The sequence below is a fragment of the Pipistrellus hanaki genome (assembly GCF_964339955.1).
Source record: "Pipistrellus hanaki genome assembly, chromosome: 5".
NCBI lineage: Eukaryota > Metazoa > Chordata > Mammalia > Chiroptera > Vespertilionidae > Pipistrellus > Pipistrellus hanaki.
Window position 1 is genome coordinate 68,055,737 of NC_140507.1, and position 26,523 is coordinate 68,082,259.

The following is a 26,523-nucleotide window of genomic DNA, read 5'->3' on the forward strand; positions in this document are numbered from 1 at the left end:
TTCACTGAAGTTTCCTGACCCTGATTTCATCTCTGTCCCCCGTATCACACACCTCTCATGTGCCGCTTCAGATCCTCTTGGCCTCACTCTTCCCAGAGCCTTTGATCACTTTTCAACTCTGCCTGTTGCCAACTCAAACTGGACCCTAGTCAACCTCATGTGGACATAATCTGACACCTCAGGCCTCGCTCCCCTTCTCTCTCTTCCCTGGGACTGTACTACATGATAAGCTTTTAAGCATCCTTTTTGTATGCCTTTGCTCTATATACAAATGGATTCTCTTGCTTTGTATTAAACTGTCAGTTGATCTGTTGTATTTTGGCCTGACCTGGTACTTATTAATAAAGACCTGAGCTTAAAAACTAGGAAGAGAATAGGTCTGTTCTTCATAGAGTGACCTCATCCAGTGATAAATTTATTTTTTAATTTATCAACCTCATAAGCATTAGAAAGGATCTAGGATTGAGGTGCTGTTAGTAGAGTTTAAATATCGACATGGCTGGTAAGGATAAAAAAAAAAGGCGAGAGTGGGTTGACAGGCATCAGAGAAATATGACTCAGACTAGGGTTTGAGTTCTGGGTCTACCAGCTGTGTGACTTTTGGGAGTTTACATCATCTCCCTGAGCTTCAGTTTCCTTTTTTGTGAAATCGAGGTGATAACACCAAAATATGGCTCTTGTAAGATTGCTGTGGCATAATGAGTTATTTATGTAAAATGCTTGGCACATTGTAGATACTTGGTCCATTGTAGCTGCTGTTATTTTTAATTTATTTTTTTCTGGTCGACTTTCTTTATAAACATTTTATTCATTTAAATATGTCATATTTTAATTAATATATATTTTTTTCAAACAGCACTGCACAAGCTAGGCACTCAGTAAATATTTATTGTCTGGGTTCGACATGTAGTAAACTATCATATCATGTTCCTAATAACAAATCATGTCCTTTGGCTTTTATTTGGCAATAATCTTAGGTGACAAGCTGTAGTTCAAAATGTAGTTTTTAAACCTTCCAGATAGCAACTACAAGATGTTTATTTCTGGGGTTGTGGGTTTCCTCCCAAGAGCATCAATTTGCCTAATATTAACCAGATTTGGTTTTCTTGTTCTGAGAAAAGAGCTATTATTATCATAGTAAAAGCAACTCATTGGTCAAGGTCATTGAATGCTTGGAAGGTGTAAGTCCTGCAGAGACAGTACAGAGTTCTTGGAAATATAGGAAGTGAACAGGATCTTCTCGCTGAGGAGAAAAAGCATGATATTTATAGGCATTATTATTGCTTATAGTATGTTGGATACTTTTCAAGGTTTTAGCGACACATGCAACAAAATTACTTACAATCAAAGATATAGGCACCATGATTCTCCCTAAATTTTCTGAAGGGGAAAAAGGCAGGAAAGGTGTTAATGTGATTTTACAAGATCACACGATTAGTAAGTGGCAGAGCTGGGATTTGAATTTAGGTCTGCCTGAGTTTCTCTCTCCAAAGCTAGATGTGCTCACTGCTTCTCATTGCCTTCTAAGATTTTCCTGAAGAGTGTCTTTTTAATCTTTACACATTTGAAAAAATATATTCGGTTAATTCAGATTAGAGCAAAACTACAGGCATTCAACAGTTATTGATTAATATCTCATATGTGCAACCCTGGCAAGTTGCCTGATAAGGGAAAAATATGACATGTTTTTTTTTTTGTTTTGTTTTGTTTTTTAAGTAAACTACCTTCTAGAGTTAGAAAAACCCACATACAGCTAAGTATATTACATTCATTCATTTACTCAACAACTTTGAATTGTCTTCTGTGTGTCAGAATGGTGTTGATCCTAATAAATCAATGATGAACGAAAGGAAATTTGGTCCTGGGCTTCATGGAGCTTATTAGTCTATCAGGGGTATTATAAATGGATCTAAGCAATTTTAGCCCATTATTATTAGATTAGAGGCCTGGTTCATGGATTCGTGTACCTGTGGGGTCTCTTGTCCTGGCCTATGGGGATTGGGCTGAACCGGCTCTCCGACATCCCCTAAGGGGTCCTAGATTGCAAGAAGGTGCAGATCAGGCCGAGGGACCCCACTGGTGCACGATTGGGGCCGGGGAGGGACATGCTCCAGAGCATGTCTGGCCCATCTTGCCCAGTCCCAATTGGAGCTGTCAGGGGCCACCCAGCCTAGGAGGGACCACGGGAGGTTGGCTGGTCAGGGAGACCACAGAAGGGCTCCAGAGTGTGTCCAGCCTGTCCCACCCAGTCCCTATCAGCTGCACCCCAGCAGCAAGCTAACCTACTGGCTGGAGCGTCGCCCCTTAGTGGTCAGTGTGCGTTATAGTGACTGGTCAAATGGTCATACACTTAGCATATTAGGCTTTTATTATATAGGCTATTAGTAACCTCCTGTCATTAAAACTAGCTGAGAGAGCTTACCGTCATCCTCCCTCAATACCACACAACTCAGGGAGTATGTTACATGAAATTCTGACTGAATTCTGCTACATATTTATTGGTAGGCAGGCACAACATTAGTCATACAACCTGTTCCTATAAGCGCAGCGAAGTCACAGCTCTCCATCACCTTACTAGAAAGTTTCCCTTGACAAATGTATCAGGATACAATACCCTCTGGTTAGAATTATGTGACAGAATCTGAATTCAGGTTGGGGGTAGAGCCCTCAACCAAGAACATTATACCAGTGGCACAGGATGCCAGGTTTATGAGTTTCATACTTTGTTCTCCAAGAACGGAGATACCTATATAATATTTCTAGTTCCTTTTACATGGTTTATGATATTTCTGATAGATTTAACACTGTGCATTGTACCAGTGAAAAATTATTTCTGACATTCCTTGTGCTGATTAATGAAAAAGATAGCTGAAGGCATGTAAAACCTGTTTTAAGAGAAATTTTTAATCTATTTTTGTCATAAACCCCTTTGACAATGAGATAAAGTCTACGGACTCTTCTCATAATAATCTTTCAAAAGGGTAAAATGCAAAAGATTACAAAGAAAAGCAAATATAAGATGTAGTTATCAGGAAAAAAATTAAAATATGTGTGATACAGTAATATATGCTTCTTTTTAAAAAAATATATATTTTATTGATTTTACACACAGAGGAATTGAGAGGGATAGAGAGTTAGAAACGTCGACGAGAGAGAGAAACATTGACCAGCTGCCTCTTGCACACCCCCCACTGGAGATGTGCCCGCAACCAAGGTATTGTACATGCCCTTGACCGGAATCGAACCCGGGACCTTTCAGTCCGCAGGCCGATGCTCTATCTACTGAGCCAAACCGGTTTCGGCAATATATGCTTTTTTTATTACTGTATGAACTAACAAGATCCAGTGTTGGGAACAATTGCTTAAATTTCAAAGTTGTGATGCATGTAAATGCAAGATATTTGCAACAATTGACATGAAAATAGCTGTGATTTTTTTTAAAAAAAATGGTATTTTTCTTGATTTCACAGAGTAAAGGAGATGGGGAAAGAGAGAGAAACATCAATGATGAGCCCTAGCTGGTTTGGCTTAGTGAATAGAGTGTCGGCCTGTGGACTGAAGGATCCCGGGTTCAATTCCAGTCAAGGGCACATCCCTTGGTTTCAGGCTTGATGCCAATGTGTGTGTGTGTGTGTGTGTGTGTGTGTGCAGGAGGCAGCCAATCAATGATTCTCTTTTATCATTTCTATCGCTCTCTCCTTTTCCCTTCCTCTCTGAAATCAATAAAATTATGTTTAAAAAAAAAAGAAATATCATTGATGAGAGAATCATAAATCTGCTGCCTCCTGCATGCCCCCCACTGGGGACTGAGCCAGCAACCATCAGAATCCAACCGTTACCTCCTGGTTCATAGTCAATACTCAATCATTGAGCCACGCTGGCTGGAAGAAAATAGTTGTGATTTTTATTGGTGACATAGTCACTGCTAATTCTGTTTTCATTACCTACATTTGGAATTGAGGGTAATTGCTAAATTTTAGAAGTTAGCAAAAAATAAAAATATAACTTTCCCCCCATCCATCTTTATAGATGTCCATTCATTCTATCCAGGTTAAGAATCCCTACTCTAGAGTTTGTGTTCTTGATTACATCTTTCATATGTTATCTAATCAACCCTGGAGTGTATATTCATGATTAGGATGTCAAGTGTTAACTAATTATCCCTACATGTTGATTAAAAGTAACACACGCATTTATCACTGTTTTTTTTTTTTTTTGTATAATTTTCTAGGGATCATGAGACTATATAAATAATACAATGTACAAAGGATTTCATAGGAGAAGCTATGAAGTGTTTTAAAATAAAAACAAAAGCATCTCGTCTTAAATAAGGACAATATGATGAGGATCTAGACATACATGAATGCAATGATGTACTATGGCTATTAGGAAAAAAATGGGGAGAAAGAACGAAAGTTGTAATTCTTTAAGGTTGAAAAAGAGATCACAGAAGAATAGGTGATTAGTGCTTTGTTCTGTCTGGTTCAGAAATAATAGTATTTTAAATATAGAGAATAGCATGACAGTGTGAGGTAGTAGGGGAAAGACAGAATGGAGCCACACATAAGGAGGGCAAGGCCTAGAAGGTTCTTCCACATGTGAGTGACATAATTAAGTAGTCATAGTTATGAGCACTTTACACATGCTTAGTTACTTAATCCTCACAGCAATCCTATTGCTATTTGCATTTTACAGTTGGAGAAACAGACAGGGAGAGATTAAGTATCTTGCAAGAGTCAAAACTAGGCCTTGTCTGGCTCCACTGGACTCAAAACAACTCAATACAAGATTACACTGATGACAGTGTGGAGGATAGATTAGGCGGGAGCATGACTGGAGATAGGAAAATCAGGTCAGACTGTTAAAATGATACCAGCCAGAGGTGGTAAAAGAGGCCTGAACACTGAGCATTAAGAGCAGGCAAAAAGAATTTTCCAGCTTGTGGGAATCTACACATTTATGTTTTCAAGTTAGAAAATAGCCACAAAATAGGATATGAAAGTTCAATATTTCTGAGTAGAGATTTTCACCAGCCAGTTTTAAATATGTACTTGGCTGGATTGATTCCTGTGTTATAAGTATCGTCCTCATTGAAGAGTGTTCATTATGAACATGATTTTATTTTATTTAAAAAATATATATTTTATTGATTTTTTTACAGAGAGAAAGAGAGAGGGATAGAGAGTTAGAAACATCGGTGAGAGAGAAACATCGACCAGCTGCCTCCTGCACACTCCCTACTGGGGATGTGCCTGCAACCAAGGTACATGCCCTTGATCGGAATCGAACCCGGGACCCTTGAGTCTGCAGGCCAATGCTCTACCCACTGAGCCAAACCAGTTTCGGCATGAGCATGATTTTTTTGTAATCACCAATTAATGTTATATAGTAAGCACCCCGTTAGCCCTTGTCAAGATAGGAATACCAGTGCAAAGGTTTCCAAATGTTACATTGCATGGTGACTAAGCTTACAGTTGTAAAAAATACTTAGACCTTGCACAGCAAAAGAAACATTTGAAATCTGGCTCACTTGCTAGCAATCAGTTTAAGAAAACTTCAGAGAAATGGGAGGAAAAGTTTTAGGTCGATGCATTCAGGATGTGGAGCAGTATTGACTCATATTTGGTGTGAAATTCAGTAAGCCCTGACTTACTGATGAGGTCTCTGGCAGTATAGTGAGTTCTCAAACAGATTCAAGAGGGCTCAAAAAAATGTGAACTTATATGACTGTCTGGCAGATAAATAACCAGGATCTGTAATTTTCCACAATATGCTTGACTGGAGCTTAAGGAAGTTTTTAAAACAAAGGTAATACACATTCTGCATTAACAGAGATGCTAAGTCAATTGGTTTCTGGATACAAACCTTTCTATTTGTCAAGTCCAGATTCAGCATGTGGCCTCATTGATTTGATAGACATTTCTTAGGAGCGTGTGTGTGTGTGTGTGTGTGTGTGTGTGTGTGTGTGTGTCTGTCTGTCTTGTGGGGGAGGGGGATGAGGGTAAAGAAGGCCCATAGATGTCCTTTTCTTGCATGCTCATCCACACAATCCTAGCTTTTCCATTACTTTCATAGGCCTGGGAGAGATGCCTCTTAATCTCAGACTCTCTGGTATTTCTGGTCAGAAGTATTGTTGTGTTGTTTTTAATCTACCATAAAGCAATGGTGATTTTTTGGTCAGTCAAGACAAAATCTTAAAATTTTAACTTCCATAGTCACTCATATCTTCTCTGTATTCCCCTTTGTATTTTTCACTCCTATATTTTTATTTTTCATTTTTATGTTACAAGATTAATGTTCTGACTTAAACTATGGTTTCTTAGTAAGTAGATTCTGTTTAAATTTTATTGTTAATTGCAGCTACCAAATTGTAGATTTTATGCTGGGGGAAAAAAGGTTTTTTTCCTTCAAGTATGCTTTTATTTATTTATTTTCTAGAGAGAGAGGGAGGGAGAGGGAGAGAGATAGAAACATTGATGAGAGAGAAACATCATCAATTTGCTGCTTCCTGCACACCCCCTGCTGGGAATGGAGCTTGCAACCCAGGCATGTGCCCTGACTGGTAACCAGTGGCCTCTCCGGTGCATGGTCTGCTGCTCAACCAGAGCCACACCTGTCAGGCGAAACAGGTTTTCTTTTTCCTATCCTGAATACTCATCTCTAAGTTGGAAAACTAGAATTATTCCTTTAGAATACATTGGCTAGATGCACAGATAAGTTTTTATGGCATTTCATTCAAGTTTTTTGATGTACCTTATTCAATAAGGATTCAATAAGGCAGTTAAGACCTATTTTTATTAAATAATACCATGAAGTATTTCATTTACAATCTTCATCTTATTTCAAGCTATAAAATAATATTTTATGTCAATACTGAGTAGATTATAGTTCAGTTTATGTTTCTCTTTTATTAAATACAAGGAAAAGTCTAATCTTAATGTTTAAAAAAGTGAATGGACTTCCTTATCATTCTTATAAAATTATTTCTAAACTCAGTAAACCAGAGTTCAATACACGTTAACCCAAGGAATACCATATCTTTATCGTATTCCTTGATTTGTAAGTAGCTTAGTTACAGATTAACTTTTATTATTACAAATTAATGAGAAATGGCATATTGTTCTATCTTGTCTTTTATCCATTTAAAATCACTAGATGTATATAATTTAAATCTCTACTTGGTTACTTTTTAGTAATCTCTTACAAAATGTATTCTATAAGATAGCTCTCTTTAAAATGAGTATTAAAACTTTTGTTTAGATTTTAAATGAAATCAGCCCCGCCGGCATGGCTCAGTAGTTAAGTATTGGCCTGTGAACCAAGAGGTCATGATTCGATTCCTGGTCAGATCTCATGCCCAGGCTGTGGGCTTGATCCCCAGTGTGGGGCATGCAGGAGGCAGCTGATTGATGATTCTTTCTCATTATTGTTGTTTCCATCTCTCTCTCTCTCCCTCTCACTTCCTCTCTGAAATCAATAAAAATATATATTAAAAAAAGAAATCAGGTTATTTTACAGAAAATATGTTTGATTTACTGGATTTTTAAAATAATAATCAAGATTTGATAAGATATGTAAGATAAAGATTTGATGATAAAGGCAAATTCTAGTTAGATTATAAGGCAAACTTTTCCTTAACTTTATCAGCTAAATATTCAGCTTCAATGTTTGGAGGAAAATATATTTAAATCACATCATAAGATGAAATCATTTTGTCAAATAATGATATTTTGTCAAAAGTATAATAAAGTTTTGATTTTTCTCAACCCTTTCTGAATATCAGGGGTTAGACAAAGTTTCATTAAGTAAAACTAGCAGATGTAATTAACTTGATAAGTTATGATAAAGTCTTTGGCTTTTATCCAAGTAACAGAGCAAATGAGTATACTATAACCTGGGTCACAACTCCTTTTGTAAATCAGATAGATAGTTTTCAATTCTTTGCTTGTAGGAGACCTAATTGCTTCATTAGCTTTAGATCTTTAAAAATAATATTTGATGTTAGACCATTGTATGTTTTTTTGGGGAGCATGTATCATGGCAGGAGTTCAAAGGTTTGAATGCTGTTGCCATCACACACCTTCTAGTTTCATCCCCTATATTTGAGCAAGGTTTTCAGTGCTTTAAAGAAGGACTCAAATTCATGCTCATTGCTCTTCCATTTTAGTCATAAGTCGGTCATCCCATGGATTAATTTAATTAAAAGATGCTTTTTCAATATAATTTTTACTTTTTATGTTTACCAAAAATTGAAATATATATATATATATATATATATATATATAGATATATAGATATATAGATATATAGATATATAGATATATAGATATAGATATAGATATAAAATGACTGACTATAAAAGAAGAGGTTATTTTTTCAATAGTTGAGCCCTAACTGAAAGGTCCCAGGTTCGATTCCAGTCAAGAGCATGTACCTTGGTTGTGGGCACAACTGATCAATGTTTCTCTCTCATTGATGTTTCTAACTCTCTATCTCTCTCCCTTCCTCTCTGTAAAAAAATCAATAAAATATATATTTTTAAAATAAAAAAATAGTTGATAGCATCAGTAATAAAATCATTACCCAAATTTATAGACATTTATGGAACTTGGATACTGAGGGATATATTAAAAGGAATTTTATTTTAAAATACAATATTTCAGAAATTATATCCTTTTCAGTTATTTAAACTCATTTTTGAAAAATGTTATGTGAGAACTTAAAAATGTAAGAGGACTTACAAAGTTTTTTGTGGGTACATAAGGAAAATACTTAACATTTACTCCAGCCAATATGTGCATATCTTGATTTATTATTCTTAGAAATTATTCAATGACTCCCTGAAGATTTTAGCTTATATATACAACCTCTTTTCCTGCTGTGTTTAAAAATTTATTTTTATTGGTTTCAGAGAGAAGGGGAAAGAGGGATAGAAACATGATGAGAGAAAACCATTGATTGACTGCCGACTGCATGCCCCCACTGAGGATCAAGCCCGCAACTTGGGCATGTGCCCTTGACTGGACTTGAACCTGGGACCCTTTAGTCCACAGGCCAACACTCTATCCACTGACCCAAACCAGCTAGGGCTTTCCTACCACTTTATATAATTTTTATTTCTTCTGTTGGTAATTTCTGTGATGTTTCTACATAACATATTGAAACCTCTATTTCTTTGTAAATACATTTTAAACATCACTCCTTTACCAAGACCTTCCCCTTTTTCAATTTCACAACCTAATTTCTTTTTTGTAAGTTGACATTATTTTGTCTATATTTATGTATTCATCCCTACACCTCCCCATCCACCTGCTTGCCCATTTATACATCCATCCATCCATCCATCCATCCATCCATCCATCCATCCATCCATCCATCTCTCTATCTCAGTGCTAAACCAGGTAGTGTTTAGGATTGCTTGTCCTTCTCTGGGTTCATTATCACAACCCATAAGCTATTTGATGGATTGTGTTCTAGCATAAAGCTTAAATAAATTATCATAAGTTCCATCAGTTGCATCAGATTATATCACATTTTTGTTTGCTTTGTATTTGGACCATGACTCACTTGAATAGCTTTTTATTTTTCCTGGAGTTTTATCTTTTATCCTATCTATAGCACATTCTTAAAATTTTCCTTCTCAAATTCTAACTTATACCATTTTATTAATTTTCTCCAAAGATCTCTATCTCAGAGCTTTCTGTCTTGTGGTTGCTCTTTGGACCTGTTTCCTATATAACTGTTGTCTGGGATTCAGTGAGGAATAATTTACATTTTTTGGCTCTTTTTTAGGGTTTAGATCATAATTTCTTAAGGAAACTGGTAGTTTAGAGTTCAGTGTATAACAAAATGAGAAGGACAGCATATTGACAAAGATATATATAGAAAAAGTGGTGTCTGGAAATTTGAGGAAAGACTTATAAGGGAAGATTTTACTTTAGAGAGAATGTAGCCATGATTAACCTGACTCCTAGTCTCTCATTTCAGTACACATTCATTGAATACCTACAGTTTGGCAGGCAGTCAACTAAATTTAGGTGCTGAGGTATATCAAGATAATGAAGCTGGGCCCTGTCTGGGTAGCTCTGAGTGTGGTCAGGATACACCAAAGTTGTGGGTTCCATGTTCGGTCAGGGCATACATGAATGCATAAGTAAGTGGAACAACAAATCAATATCTCTCTCTCTCTCTCTCTCCCTCCCACCCCTCACCCCATCTCCCTTGTTCTCCTTAAAAAAAAAAAAAAAAAAAGATGAAGGAGCTGTTGTGTAGGCAGACCTGTAAGCAATTGATACAGTGTTATAGCCAGCAGCTAAACATGTTATAAGGAAACATGCAATGAGTTCTGGGAACCTTATATTTTCATCTTTAATTTCTGTAAATTCTCTTATCCCATTCAGTAAGCATAATGTAACTGTACTCATAATGTTCCAAGACCAATAGGTGTTTCAGATAAGTAGCAGGTTTAAGCAGTACAAGGGGGAAATCAATTGATACCCATAAAACAGGGATGGGAGAGGTGGTGTTAAGAAAATCCACTAAATTTATATTAGTGAGTGACTGATGTGATTAATACAGCAGAATGAGCCATTTGGAAGGGATGTCCTAATAGCCCTCCACCTTGGAGAACATGTGCAAATGAATTTCCAATGGTTGAATATGACGAGGAGATTTAACCCCTGCACCCAGTGCCTTGTCTCCTCTGGGCCAGCTCTAACTCTGGCATTTTCTCCTAACTAGTTGACTATAGAGTGAAATAAGACATTTGCTTCCCCTTGTCATCATAGTCAAAGGCATTCATCATCTTACTTTTGAAAGAGATTCTTCTCTAGCCGAAACTGATTTGGCTCAGTGGATAGAGCGTCAGCCTGTAGACTGAAAGGTCCCAGGTTCAGTTCCAGTCAAGGGCGTGTACATTGGTTGTGGGCACATCCCCAGTAGGGGGTGTGCAGGAGGCAGCTGGTCGATGTCTCTCTCTCATCGATGTTTCTAGCTCTCTCTTCCTTCCTCTCTGTAAAAATCAATAAAATATATGAAAAAAAAAAAGATTCTTCTCTCTGTTGGGGTTTTAGAAAGTCCATACATACGACCTCCTTTATTTTCCACCTCCATTCGGAACTGGTAGTCATGGGATCAGTAAGATAGAGAGAGGAAATATACAAATCAAAAGTTAAAACACGTGCTGCTTTTGCCGTGCCAGGCACTGTTCTAATCTTCATAGCAATCCTATGAAACAAGTTCTGTTGTCTACATTTTACAGATAAGGGAAACTGGAGCATGTGCTCAGGGTCACATAGTACCAGGTGGAGCCGGGATTCAAAAGCAGCAATTTAATCCCGGAGCCTAATCTCTTTACCACTGTGTTTTCCTGCATCCCATTTCGTCTCAGTAACTGATAGTGATGATGGAGAAGATGGTTTTAGGGCTGTTGGTTAAGTGGGCTTCCTGGTACTGGACCCCTGATTTACAGCTTTACCCAGGCAAGCTAGACACCTGCAGCCCCCCTGTGTGGTATGGAGGAGCAGTGCCCATGGACCCAGCTCCTCCTATTTAACACAATTAATTTGATAATTCTTTCTTCCCTTCCTCAGGAGGACACAGTGAAGGGGCTTAGAGTCATCATGAGTGCTACTTGGAATTCTTCCACCTGGAAACAGGGAGAATGAGGAATCAAATATTCTCTCCTTAGCCCTCTCAGTTCATTTAAGACCAAGTGTTTTGGGGGAGCTAGCATAGGTTGGGCAAAGAGCAGGAGAAGGGGCAATCTTCCCCCAAACAAGATTTCAATTAAGCTGAAACTCGCCATGTAGCTTCAGCTGTGTGCCGCCATATATACTTACCCACCTACTTTCCCTGGTTTGTAGCACACTTTCTCATGTTGTCTACTTTATTTGAAGACAAGGGAAAAAACATACAACACACAAGAAAACTCAAATTAGGTCATTTTAAACAAGTGTCCTTCCTCATGTTTCCTGAAACAAGCCAAGTTGTCTTTAACTTGTTCTCCCACATTATTTGCCATAGAAAGAGAAGCAGAATGTTAAAGTAGAAAGAGCGTAGTTTTAGAAAGAGAAAGTTCGGTTTGAATCCAACTTTGTCATTGAACAAATTATTTATCTTCTTTGTGCTGTTCTTTCCTCACTATTTAAAGAAAAGAACATATTTTATTGATTTTTTACAGAGAGGAAGGGAGAGGGATAGAGAGTTAGAAACATTGATCAGCTGCCTCCTATACACCCCCTACTGGGGATGTGCCCGCAACCAAGGTACATGCCCTTGACCGGAATCAAACCCGGGACCCTTCAATCCGCAGGCCAATGCTCTATCCACTGAGCCAAACCAGTTTCGGCTTTCCTCACTATTCTATAAAAGAGAGTGTAAGACCTACCATAGGGTTGGTGTGAAGATTAGAACTAAAGTGTACAAAGTATTCGACACTCGGTAATAAAAGATAGCTTCTATGGTTAATAAAGATATGAAAACAACAGGCTTAAATCTGTTGAATGTTTAAAAAATAATTTCAACAGTTATACAAGCAAGTTTCTTAGGCAAATCTTCTCTTAACACTGCTGGGAAATGGGAAATAAATACTGACTGATTAATATTCTGGTATTTTGGTATTTCATCTGGTTATCTGCAGATACGCTCATGTATGAAGGTGAGTGCACAAAACAAATCTGCTAGTATACCTCCTATGTGTGGTACTGGTGACTTACATGTTGTATGTAAATTGAGTTTTAATTTTAAGAATGCATATCCTCGGGTATGTTTTTATTTTCAAGATTCTAAATTTGCATTCAAAAGCTCCCAGTACTTTTCCGTCTTTAAACTAATGCATTCACAGATTACTCCTTTCTTCACAACATTTTAGCTTGGTTGAAGTCCTGAAGGCATGCTGTTTCTTTAGGAGCTGGATGGCTATATCTTGGGACATAAAATAATCAAAGGATGTAGGTGTTTTTTATCTTCTCTAAGATATTTCCCATGCCCTGTGTTCCTGTCCCCCACATCCTCTCTCTCCTCTGTGTTGCACAAAAATTGATGTATTTTGCTAATTTGTTAGGTAGGCGTGACAACTGTACTACCTAGATACTGGTATCCTCTCTGCCCCTACACCACACATCACTTAGTCTACTTGGGGACTGGAACACATTTTCTAGAGGTTTGTTTGCTTAATCAGGAAACCAGACTTCGTGATGTGGGGAAGGAAGGTGGAAACAAAACATGAAAACTAATGTAGGGAAGAAAGAGCCACTACATGCACTTGACTTTAGCAACTTGGTTCCAGAAAGAAAATGCAGCATTGCTTATCTCACAAGACCTACATATTTTTTATTTTGTCCCTTCAGCAGGTATTGCTTCACCCTTGGTTTGAATCCCCAATTGAGTACTGTATGTAATTGTTGACCTTGAGCAAATTATTTAATCTTTCTGAGCTGTAGTTTCCCGACTTGTAAAATGAGAGATAATAGGATCTAGCCTTCAGGGTGGTTGGGAGGATTAAAGAAAAAGAGTACATAAATGCATCTGCAGTAGTTCTTGGACCTAGTAAGAGAATGAACGTTTATTGAATCTAGATTTGAACCCACGCCGAGCTCCCAAGCTCTGTCTCTCGCCTCCTCCCCATATGAAATTATACAGAAGTATGACATTGAGTATATAGGAGTAGCCCACCTGAATACTGAAGTAGCAGAGAGGTCTGATGAGGTTAAGTGGCTGTTAGGATCACAAAGCTAATGCAATGCATAATGAAACCTCAACGAAGGGTTTCTAGCCCTAATTGCAAGCGTAGAGTGCTTTTTCCTACAGCATCCTGCCATGAAGACAAGGTATTTAATAGCTAGTGTTTGTTATTTTATTATTTACATTGAACGCTTCTTGGGACTTCAGCTGTTAAGTCCATGGCACCATGTGATTATAGGTGTTTTCGTAATTAGACTTAATGCAATAAAGAGTACTTTGACCTAGTGATTCAGGTGTATGGGCTGAATCATCCAGTATGGATGTCAGTAATTACTAAAATAAATTTGTACATATTGATCTTGGTCCAAAACAGATTGACCTGAATTTTAAGTAGACAGTTTTATACATATGGACCATAAAACAAGTATTAAGTGTGAAGTTAAATACATGCTGACCATATGACTCCGCAGCCTTACTCTTAGCTATATAAGGGAATAAAAATGAATGTCTTCACAAAAACTGTGAAGGTGCTCAAAAGTGGTTAGAGGTAAAAGTAATAAATGAAATAAGAGAAATGATATAGAGGACTAAGTATGAATGAGAATATGGAAAAAGTGTGGATTTGAGCAGGAGTTTGTCAATCCTTATAATAGTCTAAAAATAAAGATAGAAACTATGCTGAAACCAGTTTGGCTCAGTGGATAGAGTGTCAGCCTGCGGATTGAAGGGTCCCAGATTTGATTCTGGTCAGGGGCACATACCTTGGTTGTGGGCACATCCCCGGTAGGGAGTGTGCAAGAGGCAGCTGATCGATGTTTCTCTCTCATCGATGTTTCTAACTCTCTCTCTGTAAAAAATCAATAAAATATATATATTTAAAGATAGAAACTAGATTGTGAGAAATAGTTTTTGCCTTTGAAGTGAAATGTAAATACTTCTTTAAAGGCTTTCAACTTCATTCATTGGTCCTAATGGAAATGCAAATTAAAGTCTCTTAATAGGTGCCACTTCATACCCACTTGAAAAGCTAACTATATATAAGACAGACAGTATTAAGCGATAGTGAAGATGTGGAGCAACTGTAACTGTATTGCTGGTGGGAATCTAAAATGGTAACAGATGCTTTGGAAAACAGCTTGATTGCTTCTTAAAATGGTAGATATACACTTATTCTGTGACCCAACTGCTCTTTTCCTCAGTATCTATGCAAAGGAAATGAAAGTCTTCTATTCAGAATAGCTCCCAACTGGAAACAACCCAGATGGTTATCAGCTGGTGAATGGATAAACAAAATACTCTTCAGCATCAATGCAAAGGAACAGAGAACTGATAACATGCTACAACATGGATGAACCTCACAAACATGTTAAGTGAAAGACATCAGATGCAAAAGATCACATTTAGTATGATTCCATTTATACAAAACTAGAGGCCTAGTGCATAAAATTCATGCATGAGGGGTGGGGGCGCGAGCCCTCAGCCCAGCCTGCACCCTCTCCAATCTGGGACCCCTCGGGGGATGTCTGATTGTCTAAACCAGCAGTTGGACATTCCTCTCACAATTCAGTTCCACTAGCTCCTAAATGCTTGCCTGTCTGTCTGCCTGCCTGATCACCCTAACTAACCTCCCCTGAGGGCCTGATCACCCCCTATCTGCTCCCCTGCCAGCCTGATCACCCCTAACTGCCCTCTCCTGCTGGCCTGATTGCCCTTCACCATTTCTGCCTCGACCCCTGCCACCGTGGCTTTGTCCAGAAGGACAACTGGATGTCTGGTATAATTAGCATATTACCCTTTTATTAGTGTAGATATCCAGAAAAGACAAAGAACAGAAAGCAGATCAGTGTTTGTCTGGGGCCGGGGTAGGACATGTGGTTGATCTGCAGTTAGACTGAGGGAACATTTTGGAGTGAGGAAAATGTTCTCAAAGTAGATTGTGGTGAGGGGTGCACAGCTCTGTTCATTTACTAAAATTCATTGAATTGTTCACCGAGAATGAATGCTTTTATGGTATATATATTATATCTCAATAAAACTGTTAACAACCCACACAAACATATCTTTAGAATATATTAGGTTGCTTATATCTTTAAAAAGATTGCTTTTTTATTTAAAAATATTTATTTTTAAAGAGAGGGGAAGGGATAGAGAGAGAGAGAGGAAAAAAAAAAAAATCAGTGCAAGAGGGAAGCATTGGATTGGGTGCCTCTTGCACATCCCCTACTGGAGACGGAGCCTGCAACCCAGGTCTGTGCCCTGACAGGAAATTGAATTGGCGACCTTTAGATGCACGGGAAGACACCCAACCAATTGAGTCACAGTGGCCAGAGCTATTGCATTTTTTAAAGACATCAGAATAGGTAACTCTTAAGAAAAAGCCAAGGTTTTAATTGAACTTTGTGATTATTTGATTCCCCTTTCCAATCTCTTCAATAGCCCATTACTGTCTACCGTATTTTTCGGACCATAAGACACACCGGACCATAAGATGCACCAGTTTTTAGAGAAGGGAAATGAAGAAAAAAAGATTCTGAAACAAATAGTGTCCTAAAATATTTTATGTGCATTAAAACCCAACATCACAGTCATAAACACATGTAATCAACCCTGTAAAGTAGGGGTGTCGAACTCAATCAGAGAAGGGGCCAAAATCTAAAATCCAGCCTAAATCGCGGGCCAATGGTTTACTGAACAGTCATAAACTGACAATGTCATAAACTGACAGCGGAGTGCAGTGATGACAGCGCGGTGCAGGCCACATTGCAAGGCCTGGCGGGCTGGATTTGGCCCGCGGGCCTTGTGTTTGACACATGTGCTGTAAAGTAAACAGCAGCATTTAGAACCATTTTAGAGCCGGGCAAGCACACAGAGACCACACAGAGCCGGGCAAGTAAAAAAACTTTTTTTTTACAGTATATGTGTAGGCTATATTTGGACCATAAGACACAGGGACTTTTTCCCCCCACTTCTGGGGGAAAAAAAGTGCGTCTTATGGTCCGAAAAATACGGTAATTCACACAAAGCATAAAGAAACCTGGGATGATTATTGATGTATGTAGTTTAGCAATCCTTTTTGTCTAATGTAGGGATTTTCTTGATTTAAGGTTCTCTCTGCTCTTGCTGGTTCAGGCATTTTCTTGTTCATCACAATATCTCTACAGCTTTGTTCTTAGGCGGTAAAACATTGCTACTTCTTGGTAGTGGCCTCAATTTAATTCCTAATTCTTTTTCCTCTTTCTATAGCTTTTTTTTTTTTTTTTTTTTTTTTTTAAATTAATCCTCACATGAGGATATTTTTCCCCATTGATTTTTAGAGCAAGTGGAAGGGAAAGGGAGAGACACATCGATTGGTTGTAATTGGTTGCGGTTGGAGCCTGTAACTGAGGTATGTGCCCTTGACCAGAATTGAACAAAGACCCTTCAGTCCTAGGGCTGATGCTCAAACTAGCTAGGGCTTGGCTTGTTTTAAAGCTTTGTTGAGTTGGGGCCAAAGTAGCCTTTTTACTAGGGTGAGTTTAGCCCTAATCCTAACTTGTGGCCTTTCTGGGCTCAATGCCAAATGCCCCCTAGCGTTCAAGATCTTTATACTGTGGCTGGTTGTGACTCTTGTCCCTGTATGAGCTCTGTAAATTGTTCATTCTACACCTTCTTTTCCAGTAGTAGTTCTTTTCCAAATAGTATATATGTATATATGGTCCCTTGGAGTCTCACCTGCATGTACAATTTAGTATTCAGTCAAAGATGGGGAGGGAGGGGAACTCAGATTTCTGAGTTCTTTCTCTGGATTTCTTCCTTCTCTCTGGCCAGCAATTTCCAGTTGTCTCAGCTTCTAAGCTTCTCATGTCTATCTCTGGAGAGGTGGGAAGAGGTGATATTGTGGAGAGCCATTTTTTTTTAAAGATATATATATATATATATATATATATATATATATATATATATATATATATATATATATATATATATATATATATATATTTCAGAGAGGAAGGGAGAGCAAAAGAAATATAAACATCAGTGATGTGAGAGAATCATTGATCGTCTAGCTCCTGCATACTACACTGGAGACCAACTGGAACAGAGCCTGTAACCTGGGCATAACCAGGAATCAAACCATAACCTCCTGGTTTACACGCAGGCTAGTGTGAAGAGTCTTTCTTGCTTAAGGAGTTTGAATTTTATCTTGTAGGGAATAGGGAGCCAATGAAGGGTTTTAGGCAGAATTATGACCCTATCAGTTCTATGTAGTTTAGATACATATTGGTGAATGAAGAATCGTAGAAAAGAGACTGGAGGCAGCTAGAGCACAGTTAGGACAGACCTAGGGGGAGATGAAATAAGGCATTACTGTGTGTGCTGCCCACTCCATTACTTCCCACAGGCCTCTAGCAGACACCATTCCATGATGCTTCTCCTGACCAAAAGGTCAATCCCAGCTCCTTTCCTTATCCCACCCCCTTTCCTGTTTCACTTTTTTTCTATAGCGCTATTCCATATTTATTCTATTGTAATATAATTTGAAATCTTATAGGGCTAGGGTTTTTATCTGATTTGCTCAATAGTTTCTCCAATATTGAGATTAGCATCTGTCTTAGAGTAGATTAGAGGCCCAGTGCATGGATTTGTGCACCAGTTGGGTCCCTTGGCCTGGCCTACACCCTCTTGCAATCCAGGACCTCTCGGGGGATGTCAGAGAGCTGGTTTCAGCTTGATCAGTGCAGGCCAGGCTGAGGGACCCCAGTATGCATATAAGAACTTTGGTTAATCTCTTCCCACCCTCCCACCTTCCCTCTTAGATTCATCAGTCTGTTCTATGTTTCCATGCCCGTGGTTTCCACTCCTGCATTGAATGTCTGTCCCCTGATGGTCAGTGCACATTATAGCTACTGGCTGGTTGGCTCTTTGCTTAGGCTTTTATATATATAGAATACTCAGTAAATATTGCTGAATGAAAGAGCGCATAGGTTTGAGAGACATTTCTTTTTAAAAAAATATATTTTATTGATTTTTTACAGAGAGGAAGGGAGAGAGATAGAGAGCTAGAAACATTGATGAAAGAGAAACATCAACCAGCTGCCTCTTGCACACCCTCTATTGGGGATGTGCCTGCAACCAATGTACATGCCCTTGGCCGGAATCAAACCTGGGACCCTTCAATCCGCTGACAGACGCTCTATCCATTGAGCCAAACCAGTTTTGGCAGAGAGAAACATTTCAAAGATGAAAACTATATTCCAGGAAAGGGGTAAACACAGTAATCTTCAGTTAGTTAATTAAGCAGTTTATGCCTTTGCAAGTAGTAATTATTTAGTTGAGAATGGAAATTGACTCTTCAAGTAAGGAAGTTAAGGATGTCTTCAATAGGTAATGGATTTGGAGAATAATTCTAGCAATGAGCTAGAAATTTCAGTTTCTGTCAATCTGTTAGCTGACTTAAAACCCATTGCATCATGGATCAAAATCACAATAATGATATCTAACATTTATTGAATGTACACAAATATATGTGCTTTAGACCTTTTAAAGTATGCTTTTGTTCCCCCAGAAGTCCCAGGGTTTTCCAATTTAAGTCTGAATTTTAGATATATGAATTTCTTTACAATATGCTTATTGTAAAGACAAGGGCTACTAATTCTAATGACATTATTGCTGCAAGGGACATTTCAGTTTGAGATTCCTGGTTTAGGGTTTGATAGCCAGGATTGTGTGTTGAGGAATTAAAGGGGATTGCATTATGTAATTGGGTGGGCAGACTCTATAGTATAGTCCTGATATGATTATGGTGGCACTCCATTTTAGATTCTTGGAATTAGATTTGGAAACCATCTCTTTATTGATGTGAATTTGTGAGTCTCCAATTTCTTTGAGTATGAAGAAAATCTGTTCTGCTTTCTTTCTTTCTTTTTCTTTTCTTTTCTTTTCTTTTTCTTTTCTTTTTTCTTTTTTTTTCCTTTTTTTCTTTTTTTTCTTTCTTTCTTAATAGCAGGAATTTGAAACTCGGCTGCCTGCCTGGCAGGTCCATGTGGAAGATAGCATTGTCGGTATGTGGGAATTCAGGCCTAGTGTTTTCAGATCTTCTGAATTTTCAAGAAAATTCTCATGTGAAATCTTCTGATTTTCTACTTTTGGTCAATACTGTGAGGACTAAAAATATATATATATATATATATATATATATATATATATATATATATATATATATATATATATATATATAGCTGTGGGCTATATTGGGTTGAGGATCTTGAGGGCATGACCTCTGGCTTGGAGACTGAATTATGGATCTGGATCTAGAAAGGGTGAGAGGAGGGTACAGGAGAGTTAATTAATTTCGTAATCAGTAAAAACCTTTTCCAGATAAATCCAATTCAATCACCACATTACTACAGACAAGGAAGCTGATGAACTATCCTATATAATAAAAGGCTAATATGCAAAACAACCAGTTGCTATGATGCGCACTGGCCACTAGGGGGAAGACTCTCAATGCAGGAGTTGCCCCCTGGTGGTTAGTGTGGTCCCACAGAAGGAGCACCACTTAGCTAGAAGCCGGGCTCACAGCAGTGGCAGGAGCCTTTCCTCCCTCTTTGGCAGCGCTAAGGATGTCCAACTGCTGACTTAGGCCTGCTCTCCAGCCTAAGCCAGCAGTCGGACATTCCCCAAGAATTCCCAGACTGAGAGAGGGAACAGGCCAGGCTGAGGGACCACCCCCCCACAAGAGTGCACGAATTTTGTACACCAGGCCTTACTGTTTCCCAAACTTTTGACATATGTGTACCCCTTCTATAATTTTCGTAACGCTGAGTACCCCTCATACTCATGAGAACATAGAATTAGGTGCCGCTAAGCACAGTGCAGTGCATATCCCCACCAAACTCCGGTGCAACGCATACCCCCACCAAACTCTTCCCGTACCCCTGAGGGTACACGTATCACACTTTGGGAAACACTGTGTAGATTGATAAAATGTGAAACCTTAGATAACCACAAATACTGAGAAAAGTAAAAATTATAAGACCTTTCTTTGCTTGGAGTCTAAGAGTATTTCAATAATCTATCCAGATGACCCATAGGTTAAAAAGTTTATATAATGTGACAAAATGATAGGTAATACCTGAGCAGTAGAGATCATTTTGACTAACAGGAATTGGGGAAGAAAAACTCAGTTTTGGTTAGGGTTCTTGTGGAAGGATTCTTGAGGGAGAATGAATTTGCCCTGAATTTTTCTCACATGAGTAGGACTTATATAAACAGAGTTGTTAGTGAGAGTGAGTGGCATTATCTGAGTGTAGGTCTGTGGAATACAGGAAGTTAACTAACTTGCTAGAGAGGAGGAATCTTTTAAGGGTGTGATGTGGAGTCTGATGTACCACCTAACTTGGTTAACCGCTGATGTACTAGTGTTCTACAAGTGTCACTGATAGAAATGTTGAGATATAACTTGTTGAATGTTTGGTTTCTTGTTGTAAATAAAAAGTTATATAAGTAATCTTGTGTAACATTTCATTCATTCTACATCCTCATTAGATGCTCTTCTATTCTCTCTTTAGATAATTCCAGTGATGTGAACTTACTGTTTCTTTTTCTTAAAAAAACAACAACATACAAACAAATAAAAAAAAACACACAAAACTCACAGTGCTAATCCTATTAAAGAGATATTCCCTCTTTTAACTTTCTCCAGCAGGACGTGCTGGGGGTCTAGTCTCTGAAGTGACCTAGAATAAGTCTGCTTTCCCCCTTACCCTAAGAGTGTGTCTTCTCACACCTGAAGATGGGCATTATGTCTTCCTTTAGTCTGTTCTGGTCCAGGCTACACAGTTCCAGTGCTTTGATTTATTCTTTCAGTGGTAGCATTTTAAACCACTATATCCTGAATGCTATTTTCCAAAGTATCCCACTCTATTACTGATACTTTAAAAATTAATTCTTCAAAATTGAATGGAGCATTCCAAATGTCAAAGAAATAATGAATAGGGTTTTTAGTGATATTTGTATTATGAAGTTGGCTAGATAAGCAAAAATTGATAAGCATCCTTTGTGAATCTTGTCAGTGTCTAAATTTTCAGTCGGGTCAGCTTTATTTCTTATGTGAAAACACACTGGGGGAGGGGTGACAGGAAAAGTGATGATCATCACACAGATTGTTGTTTGGTTCTTGGTACTGCCAGCTAAGTCCAAGAAAGCAACAACATCATTACGTAGTTTGGCTGTATTAGAATAAGCTCTTTGTGAGGTATACATCCATTATAGAGCGGGATGAAGTAGGATCTTGTTAAAACAGAGATTCCAAATATTTCTAATTGTGAAGGTTTCATAAACTTAAATCTTTAAAATTAAAAGAAGTGATGGTATTTGGATATAATGTTTGATTTTGGTAGTTGACAGCAGTAATTGGTTTATAACATCATTCTACTGATATTGCTTTGTGTTTTACACCTACACATACTTTGTGGTTTATGTTTGGACCTAATATCAGTTTTATTTGTGTAATTGCCAGGAATGTTAATAAAAATTAACAAAGATCACCAACATATATAAAATCATCACTAAGTTTCTTCTTCAGATGGTGGCATTCTAAATGTTAGGAATATAATTTGACTTAATTTTTTGGTGTGATTTATTATTTAAATAAGAAATGAGCATAAGACAGATGAGTAAAAAGAAGGAAGTGAATACCTTATTCATAGATGCAACCAAATCATTTGTTGCTTCCAGGCTGTCCTTTTCCTAAAAAGCACATCCATCCATGTTGGTCCATGTTAACATATGGCTGTTAACATCCATGTTAACAGATGGCTGTTAACATCTTAGTCACCAAGTGGGAAGCAGCCTTTGTATCAGGCAGGACTCATCAACAGGTGCTGAGATTTGTGGGTGAAGGTATGGTGAGATACAATATTTATGTAGTCTCAAGTCTCCCCCATAAGAAAAATGTATAAAGGGAAAACTAATAGTGTTACAATGGAGAAACCTAGCAGATACAACTGTAACCAAGTGGTCAGAGGTTACCATCCTCAGTAATGAGGCAGGGACATCAATCATGTGCCTCTGGTATGACGCACTGAGCAGGGCGTGGCATCACTTCTTGCCAAAGTGCATAACCTGAATTTAGTCATGAGGAAGCATTAGACAGACTCAGATTAAGGGACATTCTACAAAGTAACTGGTCAGTACTCCTCACGTGTCAGAGTCATGAGAGTCAAATTGTCCCAGATTGGAGGAGACGTGACAATTGTATGTGATGTGTGATCCTGCACCAGAAAAAAGTCATCAGTGGGGCAGTTGGCAAAAAAATGTTGGCTCTAGTTCATTTAATAAATCGTGTTGATGGTTAATTTCCTGGTTTTGATCATTATAACTGGTTATATGATGTGTTAACATTTAAGAAAGCTGGATGAAGGGTACACAGGAATTATTTGTACTATTTTTGGAACTTTTCGTAAGTCTGAAGGTATTTCAAAAATGAAGTTAAGCCACAACCACAAAATCAAGTAATTAAACTCAGCTGAGAAACTAAGACTTTCATGCTTTTACCTTGTGACGTCTCTTTTGATTGGTTAGGCTGATATTCCTTGCTTCCTAAATCTCCACTGTGATCTGGTTAGCTGAGGTTTCTTACTGAGGAATTTTGGGATAAGTGAGGCATTGCTGGATTAGACTGCCACTACATTTTGAATGGTTTTGTTTAATTAATTTATTTACTTATTTATTTTTGTACAGAGCTGTAATTACATCTTTGGGTTTCCAGTGGCTCTGTAGGTTATTTGAGCTTTACTGTTGCAGCCACCAGAATCCCTGACTGGAAACTTAGCCCTGTAATTAATTTACTGGTCTTTTTCTGTTTTTATTATTATGTTCTGAATACAGGTTAATCCCATGAAGTCTTCTGCTATGTGTCATAGATGGTCAAATTTAGTATTTTGTTGGTTGTTGCCTAGGAAGAGCTGATTTTTGTATAAAAATATTTTATTTAAAATTAAAATATTATACCAAATATCTTATTTTTTCTCCCAGAAAAGACAGGTTTGAGTTTTTGTAAATAGACGAATAAGTAAACTTACATTGGCATAAGTACAAAGTGGTGATCTTTCATTGGGTAATAATTAGAATGGGGAAAATTAATAATGGAAAATACTTTTGTTAGTGGAGGCAGTTATTAATATATGACTCAGAGATTCTTAAATCTAGAAGAAACTTGATGCGGCTATTTTGACCATTGTGGGAGAGGAAAAGAACATGGACTTGGGAGTTAGGTGACCTAGTATTGCATCCCAGAGTCATTGTTGCTTATTATTGTATCTTGGACAGGTCATTTAACTTTTCCGAGCCTTAAGTTTCTCATCAATAAAACTGGAATAGTAGTAGTGGCTTGCACAGTTATTGTGAGAATTAAGTGAAGTAGCATGCCATGTGCCTGGTCTAACGTGGGCATTTTATGTGTGCTGCCTGTGTTCCGACCTCCAGCCAGGTTTATAACTAAGCTGACTGCAATCGATGAGACTCTGCTTTGCCTCTAAAGACCTATAAAAAGATGATGGCATATGTCAGTACCTCCTAGTGGTATTTCATAATTCGTTTCCTTGGGAACGTTTCCCATATCTCTTATTCCAGAGAAATTATTTTCTTTTATATGTTAGCCACATTAGCTATTACTACAAAACCTATTAGACAACTGTCACTCATTTGTGAGATGTTCCTTTGTGTTCTTACTGAAATTATTTAATACAAATAGCACATTAAAGTCATTTTAGGAGAAACTTTTATGAGACAAAAGACAAGATTTACATGGAAGGAAGCATTTCCATGTAATTTTCAGTTTGAGCTGGCATTTTGACCCTCCGAGAGAGACCAACTATTCCTAAAGGTCGAGTCATTGTTTCTGTTTCACTCTAGTTTCAAAAGTGCTTTCATTTATTCTTCAGTTTCCTGATTTTGATATTGTACTGTTGGTTTGTAAGTGAACGTCATTGTTTTTAGGAATTGTACACTGAAGAGTTTAGAGCTGAAGGGGCATGTCTGTAACTTACTCTCAGATGGTTAAGAAAGAAATAATATATGTGTGTGTATGTGTATGTGTATATATGTATCTATATAGAGAGGAGGAGAGTGGTGGGGAGCGAGAGAATGATGTATTAGCCACGGCAGTATTACCAATTGGTGAACTTGGTTGAAGCATGTTCCTTGTGCTTTCCTTATGATTTTACTCATAAGTTTGAAACTATCTCAGAGTTACATTGGTTTGAATTATATTCCTGTACCTGAGGAGATGTAAGTGGCAGTTTTGGGAGGGAGGGAGGTTAGAAGCAACCGAGGGAGTATAGGAAGTAATAAGTGAGTAAGACAGTAAATTCACTGCAAAAAAGTTAGTTGTTCATTTGACTTATTTTTCTTTGAATTCATTTTGTGTAGAAGGGCCTCTGTAGAAAGAGAGGAAGCTGCTGCTGTATCAAAGCAGATAAAACTAATTGGAAGTGAAATAAGATGATAAAAAGTAAAGATTTTAAAATATGAATTTAAAAGACATATACAAGGATAAAATAATGTATAAGGCAGAAATATTAGTATTTTAAAAATTAAATTGAAGTAAAAGTTAAAATTAATCTTCTACCATAGAGGCACAAGTTAGTTTTCTATAATTAGTACTCTACCCTACTAGTTAATAGGTATTAATTGATCCTATATTTTAAATTGCTGTTTGATTTTAAAGTTAACATTTTTTAGTCTTAATAAAAATTTACATGGTATTTTTTATAATTTTTTACCCTTCAAAAAGTCTTTTATACTAAAAAAGTTTTTCTTGAACCTTTTCCCTTTTCTTTCATGTCAATGATGACATCTCTTTGGGGAACTCAGAAGCCAGCCAAAGGTAAGAGATTTGGTGTATTATGCGATGCTTGTAAAGATGTGGGTTGCATGTTTTTCAAGTACTGGCAATTTTCTTCTCAAAGAGTATTTTCCCGTTGCCACTTCGGTAAAAGTAATCAGCCTATTCATAAATCCGAAGCCATTTATTGGCATAAGAGGGACTTGGGCTTTATGGAAAAACTGTATTTGTACTCTGACCAATTATGGCCAGTCTCCTGGCAACAGCAACACAGATTCCTTTTGTGCTTCGCTCTTCACCATGGATTGGCTTAAAACCTGTTGTTCCAATCTGTGGTCAGAACTGTACCAGGCAGACTCATCTTTGTTGCTCCCAAGACAACTAGGGACACATTCTCAGGCCAACAGAAACCTGCCCTGGCCCACAGCCTCCTCAGAAGGGAACATGCTTTCATCTTAGATTTGAGGCCAGATTCTAAAGAAACTTCCTTGGGTTGCGTCAGTTCCTGTATCTCAGGGAATTTATAGGTGTGCCAAAGTGGGCACCAGAACTATATTTTTGAATTGACCATTCTCTGAAGTTACTTGAGACTTTCCAGGAAATTCAGATTCTTATCTGCATTCTCAGAATTTTGTTTTAGTTTTAGAGTCTATAGTTGAGTTGTAATTTTAACCTCTCTTGTTGCTAAAATATCTATAGCCCTGGCTATTTGGAATTCTGAATGATTTTTTAAAAATAGTTTAATATGGTACTCATTTCTTTATATATGCAAAACTAATTTTATTAGTTTTATGTCATTTTTTTCTATGTAAAAGTACTGGATTATTATTTTTTATTTATTTGAGAGAGAGAGAGAGGAAGGGAGAGGGAGAGAAAGAAACATCAATGTAAGAGACACATTCATCAGTTGCCTCCCGCATGCTTTCTAACTGGGGATTAAACCTGAAACCTGGGCATGTGCTCTGACCAGGAATTGAACCCGAGACCATTCTGTGTATGGGACAACAGTCCAA

General features: G+C 37.8%; 1 protein-coding gene across 2 annotated transcripts in view; it reads left to right on the forward strand.

Annotated features, from left to right (window-relative positions):
- The window catches only part of KIF13B (kinesin family member 13B), a 188,827-nt gene that overhangs the window by 38,139 nt on the left and 124,165 nt on the right, over positions 1-26,523 (forward strand). For both annotated transcript variants that reach the window (XM_084886371.1, XM_084886372.1), the window contains exon 3: positions 25,540-25,552. In XM_084886371.1, coding sequence (XP_084742497.1) covers positions 25,540-25,552 — 13 coding nt within the window. The remainder of the gene's footprint in view (positions 1-25,539; positions 25,553-26,523) is intronic.